Source organism: Mytilus galloprovincialis, chromosome 12 (assembly GCF_965363235.1).
Source record: "Mytilus galloprovincialis chromosome 12, xbMytGall1.hap1.1, whole genome shotgun sequence".
Taxonomy (NCBI): domain Eukaryota; kingdom Metazoa; phylum Mollusca; class Bivalvia; order Mytilida; family Mytilidae; genus Mytilus; species Mytilus galloprovincialis.
In genome coordinates, this window is record NC_134849.1 from 79,848,572 (window position 1) to 79,864,608 (window position 16,037).

Below are 16,037 nucleotides of genomic sequence, written 5' to 3' on the forward strand. Positions count from 1 at the left end.
TATGGCCATAAACAATAGACCATAGGAGTTATTGACCTTAAATGACATTTTTTTACTGATCTTAGTGCTCTTGCTCATTACCTTGAAAACTGTAATAGAAAAGTATTAACTGTAAACAGCAAAAATAATCAGAAATGCAAGATCTATAAAATTGCCAATACAACCTAAACAACTGGATGACTTCTAAGGGAATTATAGCCTTAAACGACAAGACATGGCTGCCATATAGTTAATAACATGAGGGTAAAATGCATTAATTGTCTTAATCCTTGAAACCACAATAGGTGGAGAAAATCTGTCGGGGGCAAAATGCTGATGGTCAAGATCTACCTACCTCCTATTTTCACCAAATAATCTTGTTGCATAGCATCCAACACTGAGCTTGTGAGGTGCGTTTGACTCTAATCTTGAATAACCTGCTGTATGTCGTGGTTTGGTTATGGTACTCAGGCTTCCTCCACCAATAAAAACTGATTTTCACAATATAGCCAATAATACTGAAAAAGCATTAAACACCAGCAATTACTCGATCATTGAATAAAGTAATCAATCCAATTTAGTGTTAGCAAAAATGCCAATGTGAGCGATACAAGTTTGTTTGAGCCTCTTGTTTGTTTTTCATTTCTGCTTTTTATCTTTAAAACTATTAAACTTGGTCAAGGCAAAATAATCAGTAAGACAGGTTTTGGTCCATGGTTTCCATTCAACACAAATACTCTTGCTGCATTGTATAATTTTTTGGGGACAGATAAGCCAGGTGTAATCCACCATTTTCTTATGTAAGAAAATGCCTGTACCAAGTCAGGAATATGACAGTTTACACACATCATATATCGATTTTAATGCTGCTGCGTATGTGGAGGAGGCATTAAGTTTTACCCTTGTAAGACTGTATGTCTATTCATACGTCTGTCTGTACGTCCCAAAATTAGTTTCTCTCTCTTACTTTTGTTTGCTTCAACGAAATGTATGAGGTTTATAGACAACGCTTATTTCCACCAAACACAGATCAAGTTTGAATTTGGATGGGGTCACTTTAATATACCGTTCTCGAGTTATGTCCCTTTATAAGTGTACAAATTTTCAAATTTGCTGTTTCTGCAATCTAACTTTATTTTGCTTCAACTGAATGTTATAGAAATTATACACAATGCTTATTACCACCAAGCACAGATCAAAGTTGAATAATGGTAGTCACTTTTGCATTTCTTGAGTTATGTCCCTTTGTAAATTTAAAAATTACGGATATTTGTATATTTAAAAGGAGGAAAATCTGTGTCCCATCGTCACATTTATATTTATAAGCATTGGTAGCTGTACTTTAGGGAACCATATATGTCTGTACTACATGTTGTAAACTAATCATCATCCTTAAACTAAACCTAACATTAACACTAGCCCTATTCCAAACCTACTGAAACCCTAACCTAACCCTGAAACCAAATCTGAATCTTTTTCCTACGTTCAGGGTCCCATAAAGTTAAAGAAGGCTGTTTGAGTAATTGAATTCATAAATCTGTTATCAATGATTATAGCACACTTCCGTTTAGGTAAACCATAATAGATATATGTATATGATATAACAGAGGTAGACTAGGGTCGGTGGTTCTTTTAGGGTGCTCCTGCCTTCTCCGCCACTAAATACTGACTACCACGAATTAGCAAAATAGTGTTGAAAGTTGAGTTAAACATTAATCAATGACAAGGGCAGAAAAAAATATTGCATTAAATTCCTACCAAAAAAGAGTGATATTCTAGTAAGACAGTTGTAGGAATCCACCCGGAAAATAGCCGATATATTTAAATTAGCAGGAATTTCTCAGTAGGAATATTGTTTATTCCTACCAGGAATATTCAAATTAGCAGGAATAATTTGGGGGAAAATAAAATTCCTACTTGAAAACCTGGTAGGAATTTTTCCAAATTCCACACTGAAAAAAATATTTTCTAGTAGCATTAGTACTGTAGGAATCTAAAAATATACAAAATGTAAGTGTATATTCACAAATAGACAACTGGGTCAATCATTTAAGTTTGAATCTCAACAACAAAGAACAAAGGAAATGCATGAAATAGATTCATTTAAAAAAAAGTTGACTTTTGAAATGTATGAGGAAACTGTGATATATCCAAGCTAGAAATTGTGCTATATATGTTGATGGTCAAAAATGTTGATTAGAAATGAATAGATGAAATTAAAGAGTAATGAACAAATAATGAGTAAAATTGTGCACTATTGTCGAATTAACTGATTACTAAATATATTGGCAAATAGATACAAAATTTTATCTTAAAAGTATAAAAATTACCTTCAATCTACATGAGCCATATTTTCTCATATTTCAATAATGTAGTTGTTTGACCCTTGCAGCAGTGTTCCAACACAACTTGTCATTCTTCTACCCTCCAGCTTTTGAATTTGTGAACTGGAACTTGGTTGCATTCAACACAGCAAAATGTGTGTCATTTGCAAACAGGAATCCAGTTTTAAGATAATAAAAAAGATTCCACGTAGAAAGATTTTCTAGTAGGAATAAATTAATTCTGGTAGGAATCTTGTAGTAGGAAAATGAATAATCTAATCATTTTTTCTGTCCAAATTCCCACTTAAGATTTTCAAAACAGAAAAAAATCCATACAGACTTTTAAAATTCCTGCTAGATGGTAGAATTTTGCTAGTGAAAAAATAAAAAATCCAGTCAGAATTTTGTTCATTTTCCCTGTCCGCCTAGCTACTTTCTATATAGAATCTTTGATTATAAGTAGATTCCTACTACATTCCTACTAGTTTCTAGATGGAATCCTACTACTTATTTTGTACGGGATTTTAAATCAAACTGTCAGATGACTCCTTTTACGCATTATTGCCCATAATCATGATAATTGACAATTTTTACCAATTTTGGTTGATTTTGGGTATCATCTTGTCTATATTGTCATTTGTCTCCTTATAAGATTGTTAAACTTGAAAGACAATTGTTGCCCCTTATTTGTGTTTTTTATACAAAAGCTATAGTAGACAGAGAGTTACTCTTCAGACAAAAATCATCAAAAGGACAAGATATACATGAGATACAAATAAGTTAGTTAAACAACATTTTTAAGAGAAACTATAAATAACAAAAAATGGTCAACATCTCTAAATATAATAATGACATCTTTCAGGATAGGCACGATAAGTATGAGAAGAAACCGGGACAGAGAGGACTTGCCCTGATTGTTAACTTCATGTTCCATGGTGAGACATCTGAGAGAAAAGGTAATTAATAAAATTTATTCATTGGATCATGTTCCAGTCAGTAATAAGTCAAATTGATGGACTAAAATGAAACACAAGAATGATCAAATTTGTTCTTTGACAACATGGACAATATGAATTTTGATTTCTCATATTTATGTTCTGTGAAAAGGAGTTCAGGTTGCATTCATTATGGTCTGAAAGACAGAAAAAATTCATAAGGGTTTCGCGGAACCCAGTGTCTCGCCGACTTTATCTGTTTATGAATCTAATAAAATTTTAAATGTTTTAAAAACTTTAACTGCAGACTGTATGTAATGTTAACTGGAATAAAAACTTAGTCCATTAGTAAGTAATATACGAAAAAAAAGGAATTAAACTTCCTTCCAGAAATTAGCTTTTGATCATTAACAAGCTACTGTCCAAGTTTGGTACAAATACAGGATAGTTTAAGTAAGTTGTTGATTTTTTTCAAATTTTAACCACAGTGAATATTAAGTGAACTGGCAGAAAAACTAAGTCCATTTATAAGTAAAATACGGATAAACAGGAATTTTTTTTGCAAGCTCCTGTCCAAGTTTGGTAGAAATACATTATATAGTTTAAGAAAATTATTAAAATTTCCATTTCTATTTATATATATATATTATGTTTATATTGCTTATATGACCATTGGAGGTCATAGGAGGTCAACTCGATAGTTAATTAGATGACGTTAAGACTTAAATACACACGAAAAGAAGCTACATACCAAATGAAGTTATCCTATTACTCATAATAAGAGAGAAATAAACATTACAAAAAACTTTTTTTCAAGTAGTCTCTGAACCATGAAAATTAGGTCAAGGACACTGGACATGTGACAGTCGGAAACTTCATAACACAAAATATGAAGCATCCAGGTCTTCCACCTTCTAAAATATAAAGCTTTTAAGAAGTTAGTTAAGGCCGCCGCCGCCGGATCACTGGGTATGTGCGTACCTTGCAAGGTCCTCATGCCCGTCACACAATTTTCACTTGACCTCGACTTCATTTCATGGATCAGTGGACAAGGTTTGGTGGTCAAGTCCATATCTCAGATACTATAAGCAATAGTCTTGTATATTTGGTGTATGGAAGGGTTGTAAGGTGTAAATGTCCAACTGGCAGGTTTCATCTGACCTTGACCTCATTTTCATGGTTCAGTGGTTATAGTTAAGTTTTTGTGTTTTGGTCTATTTTTCTTATACTGTATGCAATAGGTATACTATATTTGGTGTATGGAATGATAGTAAGGTGTACATGTCCAAATGTCAGGGGTCTTCTGACCTTGACCTCATATTCATGGTTAAGTGGTCAAAGTTAAGTTTTTGAGTTTTGGTCAACCATGGTTTAGTGATGGGTAAGGCTTTCTTAGAAACTATAAGCAATAGGTCAACTATATTTAGTGTATTGAATGATTGTAAAGTGTACATGTATTTTTTCAATTGGTTTATCTGACTTTGACCTCATTTTCTTGGATAATGTTAAGTTAATGTGATAGTTGTAGTAAAGCTTTATATTTAGGACTACCAACATAATATGGTTAGTAAAGAAGGCGAAACATTTCAGCATGTCCACTCTTGTTAAATTATTTAAGTACTTAGACACTATGCTATATCAAATATTTAATCAGAATCTAAATTTAGAAATGTACTGCGCAATTAATCAAAATTTTAAGTTGAGTCATAGATGAAAATATTAAACAGCATCACATCTAATTTAAGAGAAGAAATTATCTATAGATATACATGTAGTTTGAAATTTACTCTCCATTATGAGATATTTTGAATAATATCTAACATCTTAAAAGCCCTTTAATAGAGATTGCATTATAAGAAGAATGAAGGAAAGTTTATAATGAAATCCCGATCATTATTCGATAGTTTAAAATTAATTACAGATAAATTTTATAGATATTTATGCCCCCGCCGTAGCATTAAGTTTTACTCTTGTCCGTTTTTACGTCCTTACGTCCCAAAATTGGTTTCTGTTGTCAAACTATAGTTTGCCCCATCCAAATGTTATACACAATACTTTAATATTACTTCAAAACACAGATCAGGTTTAAATTTGCGTGGCATCACCTTTACTTTCTAGAGTTATGCCCCTTTACAAATGGAATTTTTTTTTTCCGTTCTCTTACTTTAGTATGCCTCAACAAATCTTCTGAAACTTATACACAATGCTAATTACCATAAAACTCAGATCTAGTAAGAATTTGGGCTGAGGCACCTTTAACTTTCTTGAGTTATGTTCAATTATAATGATGTATGCAATCATCTGTGTCGAATGAACACATTCCCAATTTATTGAACATTGTCTTAATGACAAATGGAGGACATATAAATACCAGGAGTCCGTTTGTTTTTCCGTCCGGTCTTGTTAGCGCTCTCACATGTACAAATCTGGCCAGATTTTTATAATTATAATGGAAATCACATTGCATTAATGTTCTGAAGTCTTCATTTCTCTAAGATATTGATAAAAAGTTTTAAAGAACAAAACAAAGGTTATTGCCCTTGTACCTTGGATAGATAAAATATGTGCAACGTGGGGAATATTGGAACTCTGATCTTTTATTTTCTTCTTTTATTTTTTGTACATTGTTTGTAGAATTTTGTGGTAGGTTTGTTTAATATTTTGTATAAACTAATTCTAATGCTATATATAAATATATAAATATTGGGTTTTTTTTATGAAGCAAAATCCATTCAAAACGCTTATATTGTCTATTTATAATCATGTATTTAAATTTTTGATTTTGGGCCCAGTTTTCAATTTGGTTCAAATCGGGGTCCAAATTTAAATTTTGTTTGATTTCAACATAAATTAAATATATATGTTTTTTTTGAAAAGCTGAATCTAATAAAATTGAGAATGGAAATGGGGAATGTGTCAAAGAAACAATAACCCGACCAAACAGCAGAAAACAGCCGACGGCCACCAATGGGTCTTCAATACAGCGAGAAAATCCCGAACCCTAGACGGGCTCCAGCTGGCCCCTAAAAAAATATGTGTACTAGTTCAATGAAAATAAACATGATAAACTCTAAAACATATAAATGAACTAAAATTAAAAAAAACATACAAGACTAACAAAGGCCAGAGGCTCCTGACTTGGGACAGGCACAAAAATATGGCGGTGTTAAATATGTTTTGTGAGATCTCAACCCTCCCCTTATACCTCAAGCCAATGTCGAATAAACAACCACACAGAAATATGCACAGTAAAACTCAGTTTAAAAGAAGTCTGAGTCCGATGTCAGAATTGGAAACTTAAGAAACTAAGCAAAATAACAATGATACATAAATTAACAAGGGACTACTAGCAGTTACTGACATGCCAGCTCCAGACCTTGATTAAACTGATTGAAAGATTATGTCTTCATCATATGAAAATCAAGCACAATCCCTACCGTTAGGGGTTTAGTATTATACCATCATAAAATATATGAGAAGAACATAACCCGTATCATGCCAACAACTGGTTTTAGAATAAATGTGTTTATTTCCGATGCAAAGACCCTATGAGTAAATCAATATTAATTCCAAAATATGCCATCTATAATGACCTGACAACAGTATCATAACTATATCCTGTCTAAATAAGTCTGTTTAAAGGTTTGGTTAACTTTTGAGGTGAATGTCGACATTTTTGTGCTTTGTATAGAATACTACCATAAAAAAATGGATGTGAAATACCTGAACGTATAAGGTGTCTGCATGTTGATTTATATTTACAAATGATGTCCCTGTACCGATGATAAAATTTAGTAAATGTTTTGACTAGTTTGTGATATCGAAAACAATGGTGTAATATTTTTTTCAGTAATACAGAGATTTATTTCGTTAAAATCAAATACGTTGTTATATTCACGAGCGAATCGAACAAGTTGAGATATATAAACACAAGGACAATGACCTAAAAGAGTTTTAAAAAAGTAAAATCACAAAAATACTGAACTCCAAGGAAAATTCAAAACGGAGAGTCCCTAATCAAATAGCAAAATCAAAGGATAAAACACATCAAATGAATGGACAACAACTGTCATAATCCTGACTTGGTACAGGCATTTTCAAATGTAGAAAATAGTAGATTTGACCATGGTTTTACAGCGCTTAACCTCTCACTTGTCCGACAGTCGCGTCAAATTTAAAAATATTGATAATGATGCGTGAACAAAACAAATTAAACAGGCACAATCGGTAAAAATGTCACAAATAAAGGTAAAAAGTCTAATTCGGTAGGTCACATTCGTGAAAAGGGAAAGGGATTGTAGTTACGGCATAAGAAACATATCAGATATCATCTATATAACAGATATTCCATAATGGTGAACCAGCTCGTGATGGCGTCCGTACAATTTACGAAGTGATGATTTCAGCTTCGCAAATCTTCACTATTGGGAAGCTGAAATCATCTCTTTCTTGTAAAGTTTTGCTTTCAACCGACCCTCATAGTCAATTTCTAGATATAAATCCTAATCAAGTGGCAATATATAAAAATATATATATTCGCATTCTGACTTTTTAAATGCCTATTTAATTTGGTGTGAGAATTTTTTCTTAATAAGATTATGAGGCAAAGTGGTGTATAGGGTAGAAAATCAAAACTTGTATTCATTTTTTGATTTTTGGGCCCAGTTTTCAAGTTGGTCTAAATTGGGATCCAAAATTAAACTTTGTTTGATTTTAAAAAAATGAATATATAGGGTTCTATGAATTGCTGACTCTAACCGTGTATTTATATTTTGGATTTTGGGCTCCGTTATCAAATTGGTCCACATTGATGTAATAAGGGTCTTAAAATAAAGTTTTGTTTGATTTCCTCAAAAATTGAACTATTGCGGTTCTTTGATATGCTGATTGTAACCGTGTTTTTAGATTTTGGATACTGGACCATAAATGTCCAGTTTCAAATGTTACTTCTTTGACCAAATTCATTTTGCACAAACCTATGCTGTGTTAAATATTCAATCACAATTCAAATTCAGAGCAAATTGAACCTTAAATGTTGTGTCTATACTTGCCCCAACTGTTCAGGGTTCGACATCTGAGGTCGTATCAAGCTGCTCCCAGCGATTATTTTATTATAATGATTGTATTTTTGATGTGCATGACTGTCTTATGGGATTCAACTGATGTTGACCTCAAATTTTTGTTTAATAATCAATATAAATATCCATGATATTTGGTGTTTTTGGTTGTACCATGTGTAGCTGTGTAACCCAAATGGTTTCGATGCATTTCGTTTTATTTTGCCCACACTTCTCTAGCATGCTGAAAGAAGTTATTATGCATTTTGATTAAATTTCTTTATCATGTTTATCCATTGATATCATGGTCTTTTTGCATTATTAATGTTGATCATGATTTGTAATTTTTTTTCAAGGTTCTGATGTGGATTGCAAGAATCTCACAATATTCTTTAAAGAAGAACTAAAGTATCAGGTGGAATGTACAACAAGAGATATGACAAAGTTGCAGTTAATGAAGTATTTCCAAGAAATCGCCAGAACATACTTAACTGAGAAGTCAAAGGATTATCATTCCTTTATCTGTGTAATTATGAGTCATGGAAATGAGGTATTTAATTTGAATAATAAATAATTATCTCCATAGCTCCCATTGTACTATTTTGTCTTTTCGATACAGACATGATCCAATCAACGACAAAACAGATGTTTTTTTTCCAAATCTTATTGATAGCAATAATGGATATACGCCAATAAAAGACAGTTATCCATAGGCACAGCAAACCTAAAACAAGAAATGTAGTGCTGGTGTGAGCTTTTCTCCACCATTTTCAATTTTCCAACTGTAAATCTTTCCATTACAGTGTAACCTTATTCCAGCTGCACCAGTACCTGCATATAAATGCACCCAGATGATGCAAAAGTTCAGGGCTTTAGATTATCCTGATGAAGTGTTCTATATTAAGAACATGTTGTTGAACCAATGATTAATTAAGTCATTACTTTTATAGGTTGACAAACACATGATTTGGTTAGAAGCTATGTCATAAATGTGTCTCACTTGTTAAAACACAATCCCGTGAATGTTTTCGTAATGGTGAGATTGCTCATCTGCTGTGCAGCAACTGTCACTATAACTTTAAATTTTTCAACATTCACTACACATATCACGTTACATGTGTACATCAATATATTGCATGCGACGAAGTAAGTCCAAACACACCATCTCACCGGCACTTTTATTTATTTGTTTTGTTATATACTATGGTGAATAACAAGAAGTTTTATGTCTATTTTTACATGCCCTTTTACAGGACGTATTATGGTATACTGTTGTCCGTCTTTCCGTCGTCAACATGTCGGACAATTACTCAAAAACGCTTGAACCAATTTCCATGAAACTTTGGTGATTTGTATATATCTATTGACCTGAGCTCCCTTTCATTTAAAGATTTCAAGTTTCCGAGTTTTGGATTTTTTTTCATTAAAATAGGGGGATTTTCCAGTATTCGGACAATAACTCAAGGACACTTTCACCAATTTGCAAGAAACTTTGGTGAATTGTTTATATCTATTGACATGAGCTCCCTTTCGAGTTTTATAATTTTTAGATTTTACGTTTCCAATTATGGGGGTTATATTCATTAACAAAGAGGGGTTTTCCAGTTATCGGACAATTAAACTCAAAAATGCTTTCTGCAGTTTTCATGAAACTTTGGTGAATGGTTTATATCTATTGATGTAAGCTCCCTTGCAATTTTTATAAATTTTAGATTTTACGTTTAAAAAAGGGGTGATTTTCCAGTTTTCGGACAATGCTTTGAGCAGTTATCATGAATCTTTAGTGACTGGTTTATATCTATTAAGATAACCTCCCTTTAGGTTTTCATGAATTTCTGATTTGACATTGAGAAGTTATGTGATTTTATTCTTTGAAAAAGCGATGAGCATATCATGCGCTCATGGCGCAGCTGTTTATTATCAATTGTTTACAATATAAGTTCTTGCCACCAATGACTAATTGATGACCTCATGAATAGCAAATAGAAATGTCATTATATTGTCTCATGATGCTGGATTAGCCAATCAAATGAACACAGTTTTCGTACCACACTCCCCCGTGCAGTGTGATACGAGAAATATCTTTACATGCAAGAAATAGATAATGGTCCACAACCATAAGAGTATAAACAGTTCACAACCATAAGCATATATTATTTTATTATGGTTGACAATGCTTATGTTCCGTTAGGAGCAGAATTAGTTGGGATAGTGTAAACAATAGTTCATACAAGGAGATATTTACATTTTCACTCTTTGTTGTTTTACTGAAATTTTACTTTATATATTTATAGATACACATTCCAATTTGAAAATAAAATATTTCAGGATGGAATTCTTACAACAAATGGATTAATCACAGTGGAAGAAATAAAAAAGCCATTCAAAAACAAAAGTGGGGGCAAATTTAATGGTAAGTTTTAACCTCTATTTACAATGTAATTGAAAATGGTCATTTGTCATCATTCCTGTACATCAATGTGTCACCTAATCCTGGAATTGATTTTTGAAATCATATCACAGTTGATACAAGCTTGTCATATGATGCTTACTTTTGAAAATGTCTTCAACCGTCTGCAGTTTATGAGATACTGAATGTTATCTATCCTATGTTAACTCAATTATATCTGGTGTTGTGATGTCTCAATTGGTTGATATACACCCTTCATATCATTGGCGGAAGTTTCTATGTCCTAACCAATAATTTGTCTCCATCATGTTTATTCATTTTAATTTCTGTTCTGCAGTTATAAATGCATTAGACGGTGTTCCAGATAGGATATCTGTATAATGAACATGTACTTGCATAGTTGACTTTGACAACAGATTTTGCCATTAAGGTTATCATCAAAATTTTGTGAATTTTCTACCTTCCTTATTGCAGTTGTGTGACTTTTCGATTAATATTACAGTGACTTGACTGTTAGTGTTGCTATCCACCAATTGCAACTTATTCAAAATTCTGACCAAATTTCAATTTGTTTTATAAAATCAAACATTTAAACTGGTCAGAAATTTGAACTAACTGCTGTAGAAAACCACAGTCAAGTAGTGGAAGTGCAAGGTGATAAAATAAAACATACTTACAATCCTATAAGACTTTAACTCCACTTTTATGACAAAATCAGTTTGTATAGGTATATTATAGTCATTTCCATGCTGAAGGAACTGTTGTGATTTAGCATTGCTATAAAAATGTCCAAACTAAGCTTTCATATAGTTTTTCTTTCTAAAAGTATTCTATATTTATAAGAATCAGACATTATGTGAATTAAAACATTTCATATTCAGTAAAATATGTGTAAAAATGCAATATGTTTGTAGGAAGTGTCCATGGGGAGATAATCATTTTTTCTTTCAAAAAGTCTTTATTCAAAAGAATAATATTTTAGGTTATCTCCCCATGGAAACTTATCAATAGCATATTTATATTTCCCACATTTTTTACCGTATATAGGATGTTTTATTTGAAATGATATCTGATTCGTATGAATATAGAATACTTTTAGAATGAAAAACTTTACGAAAGCTTAGCTTGGACATTTTTATAGCAATTCAAAAAAAATAAAAGTACCTTCAGCATGGAAATGACTATAATATACCTATACAAACTGATGGACTAATTTGGTCACAACATCAATAAAGTGGAGTTAAAGTCTTATAGGGTATAGAATAAAGATTATAAAAAAGTCTTATAGGATATAATAAAGATAAAAAAAAAGTCTTATAGGATATAATAAAGATAAGAAAAGTCTTATAGGATATAATAAAGATAAAAAAAAAAGTCTTATAGGTTATAATAAAGATACAAAAAAAGTCTTATAGGATTGTAAGTATGTTTTATTTAATCACCTTGCACTTTCACATTTTGGCTGAACAATTTGTTCAATATTCTGAACAGTTGAACAATTTGATTTAAGAAAACAAATTGCAATTTGGTCAAAATTGTGAATGAGTTGCAATTGCTGGATAGCAACACTAACTGTCAAGTCACTGTAAACAAGGTCAAAATTTACAATAAAATCTTATTTACCTGTGCTTCTCCAAATGGTATTCATGAGCAAGTATCGAATGTGGTAAAGATTACTTTGAATAAACTAGAAAAACACTCAGACAACAAATGGCAGTTAAGTCTGCCCAAACAATTTTGATCCAAACATTAGACAAATACGACCAAAGTGAACATTAAGATAGAAGTGCAAGCGTGTATTGTATCAAAACTAATTCAATTGTTTTCATATAATGTGATTATGTCAATATACTTTAGGAACAATGAAAATCATTGACAGGGGCCGTTTTATTTTCAAACAATCAATTAAAATTAAACAGATAATTATGGTTTAACCTACGTCCTTTCAGACGACCTTTGTAGGTACACATTTAATTATATTTTTTTGTCAACGTTACTTCCTTAGATACTAAGTATGTTCATCACATTACACATGTTACATGACAAGTAACAACTTTATCAAAGTGTTGTACAAAATGTATCACAAATGGTTACATGTATGAGGAGTAAAACTGGTTGGAATAGTATTACTAGTGACAAGTTTCATTGAAGTATTGTATCACGAATGGTTACATGTGTGAGGAGTAAAACTGGTTGGAATAGTATGACTAGTGACAAGTTTCATTAAAGTATTGTATCACTAATGGTTACATGTATGAGGAGTAAAACTTGTTGGAATAGTATGACTAGTGACAAGTTTCATTAAAGTAATGTATCACTAATGGTTACATGTATGAGGAGTAAAACTTGTTGGAATAGTATGACTAGTGACAAGTTTCATTAAAGTATTGTATCACTAATGGTTACATGTATGAGGAGTAAAACTGGTTGGAATAGTATTACTAGTGACCAGTTTCATTAAAGTATTGTATCACTAATGGTTAAATGTATGAGGAGTAAAACTTGTTGGAATAGTATGACTAGTGACAAGTTTCATTAAAGTATTGTATCACTAATGGTTAAATGTATGAGGAGTAAAACTGGTTGGAATAGTATGACTAGTGACAAGTTTCATTAAAGTATTGTATCACTAATGGTTACATGTATGAGGAGTAAAACTTGTTGGAATAGTATGACTAGTGACAAGTTTCATTAAAGTATTGTATCACTAATGGTTACATGTATGAGGAGTAAAACTTGTTGGAATAGTATGACTAGTGACAAGTTTCATTAAAGTATTGTATCACTAATGGTTACATGTATGAGGAGTAAAACTTGTTGGAATAGTATGACTAGTGACAAGTTTCATTAAAGTATTGTATCACTAATGGTTACATGTATGAGGAGTAAAACTTGTTGGAATAGTATGACTAGTGACAAGTTTCATTAAAGTATTGTATAATGAAAGATCCATCTATGATTAGTAAAACTGGTTGGAATGTTATTACTAGTGATAAGTTTCATTGAAGTATTGTATAATGAATGATCCATCTATGATTAGTAAAACTGGTTGGAATGTTATTACTAGTGACAAGTTTCATTGAAGTATTGTATAATGAATGATCCATCTATGATTAGTAAAACTGGTTGGGAACGACCTTCCATAAAACTCAAGTTATCTTTTGATTTCTGTTTAGGACTTTGTATTTTAAAAGCTTTGGTCTTCGGTGCTTGTTATGTGTATACTTCTTTTTTAATTTCTTTCTGTCTGTTGAATTTTTGCTTTTGTTTGCTGTTCTTCAGATTTCAGGCCTCGACAATAACACTTGTCCGATTGTCCGGTACCAGAGGGAAAAAAGGTCGGACAAGTAAAAGCTGTATCAAGCTTGTCCGTCGGGACAAGTTCAATTATTCTGCAGAAAATAAATTTAATCCAACTTTGATGAACAAAGTAATTATAAACAAAAAACAAGAAAAGAAATATCAATTTGACATGTTTCTGTATTCTGTGTTTATTTAAATGCAAAACCGTTTTATTCAACATGTTTACTTGGAATCTTTAATGTTTAACTGGTTCTTTGTTAGGTACGTTTTAAAAGGTAAATGGTATACTATTCTCGGAAACCAGTCTTACTGATCTGAATTAATGATGCGCTTTGTAGATAAGGTAACTCAACAGGACAGTTCGTCACCTCGACAGGTTTAGCTCCAAGTTTAGTAGACAGTTTGGCACCGTAGGAGACATATTTAGTACACAAGATAAATGGACAGTTTGGCAAGGCAGGAGACATTTCGGAACCAATCAAATCAGTACCTGATTTTGCTACCTTCTGTTCCTTATAATAAATACCATACCAGTAATTTTTTCACAACATTTTTTGGTTTGATTATTTACCATAAATATTCACAAAATCATATTTGATCATAAGTAGAAAAAAACAAAACTTGCAATATGGTGACCTATAGTTGTAAATTTCTGTGTCATTTGGTCTCTTGCAGAGAGTTGTCTCATTGGCAATCAGACCTTATCTTTTTCTTTTCATTTACTTTTTTCAACTTAAAAAAAACAACGAGTGTACAGGCCTATCAGATGGTGCCTCATGTGCAGAGTCTGATGAGACTAGCATTGATGAAAACTAGAACCTTAGTCCTGCGACATGACTAGATTCAGTTGTACTTGTCTCATATTTTTGAAAAGTAAATTCTTTTCTATTGTTTAGATTCGTTTTGTTCCTGTAATCAACTTAAGATGTAAAAAGATTATTTTTAATAAAAAAAAAATTGGACAAGTAACAATTTCATTCGGACAAGTAAGTTTTCGTATGTACTTGTCCTATTTGACAAGTTGAAAAAAAAAGTTATTGTAGAGGCCTGGATTTACTTCTGGACATAGGTGGTAAAGTATTATTAACTTTTAAATTTAATTTCAGGTAAACCAAAACTATTTCTCATTCAAGCCTGTCGTGGAAAAGAAGAGCAGGAAAAGGTTATGGTGTCTGATTGTTTTGGAACTAAAATCCATACTGGTCATGTTGGAAGGTATGATGAATTTCCTGGAAACAGGCAAAAAAGAAGTTCTGTTGAGACCTCTGTTTTTAAACGGGGAATTCTAGATCAGCCATCTGCCTCATCAGAAGTTTTCTGTACTGATGCTCATAGTTTTTCTTCAGAAAATGTTCCAACAGATGCTGACATTATAGTAGCATATGCATCAACACCAGGTAAACTATCTTTTATATTTTGTTTATTTTTAAGTTGACTTATCTTTTTTATACGACCGCAAATTTTGAAAAAATTTTCGTCGTATATTGCTATCACGTTGGCGTCGGCGTCGTCATCGTCGTCGTCGTCGTCGTCGTCGTCGTCCGGCGTCCGAATACTTTTAGTTTTCGCACTCTAACTTTAGTAAAAGTGAATGGAAATCTATGAAATTTTAACACAAGGTTTATGACCACAAAAGGAAGGTTGGTATTGATTTTGGGAGTTTTGGTCCCAACATTTTAGGAATTAGGGGCCAAAAAGGGCCCAAATAAGCATTTTCTTGGTTTTCGCACTATAACTTTAGTTTAAGTTAATAGAAATCTATGAAATTTTGACACAAGGTTTATGACCACAAAAGAACGGTTGGGATTGATTTTGGGAGTTTTGGTCTCAACAGTTTAGGAATTAGGGGCCAAAAAAGGGCCCAAATAAGCATTATTCTTGGTTTTCGCACAATAACATTAGTTTAAGTAAATAGAAATCAATGAAATTTAAACACAATGTTAATGACTACAAAAGGAAGGTTGGTATTGATTTTGGGAGTTTAGGTCCCAACAGTTTAGGAATTAGGGGCCAAAAAGGGACCCAAATA

At 32.1% G+C, this 16,037-nt stretch overlaps 1 protein-coding gene across 1 annotated transcript in view; it reads left to right on the top strand.

Moving 5' to 3' along the window:
* Positions 1 to 16,037, top strand: part of LOC143054962 (caspase-3-like) — a 37,753-nt gene that overhangs the window by 7,060 nt on the left and 14,656 nt on the right. Inside the window, exons 4-7 of the mRNA XM_076228054.1 lie at positions 3,166 to 3,259; positions 8,652 to 8,845; positions 10,624 to 10,708; positions 15,115 to 15,405. Coding sequence (XP_076084169.1) covers positions 3,166 to 3,259; positions 8,652 to 8,845; positions 10,624 to 10,708; positions 15,115 to 15,405 — 664 coding nt within the window. The remainder of the gene's footprint in view (positions 1 to 3,165; positions 3,260 to 8,651; positions 8,846 to 10,623; positions 10,709 to 15,114; positions 15,406 to 16,037) is intronic.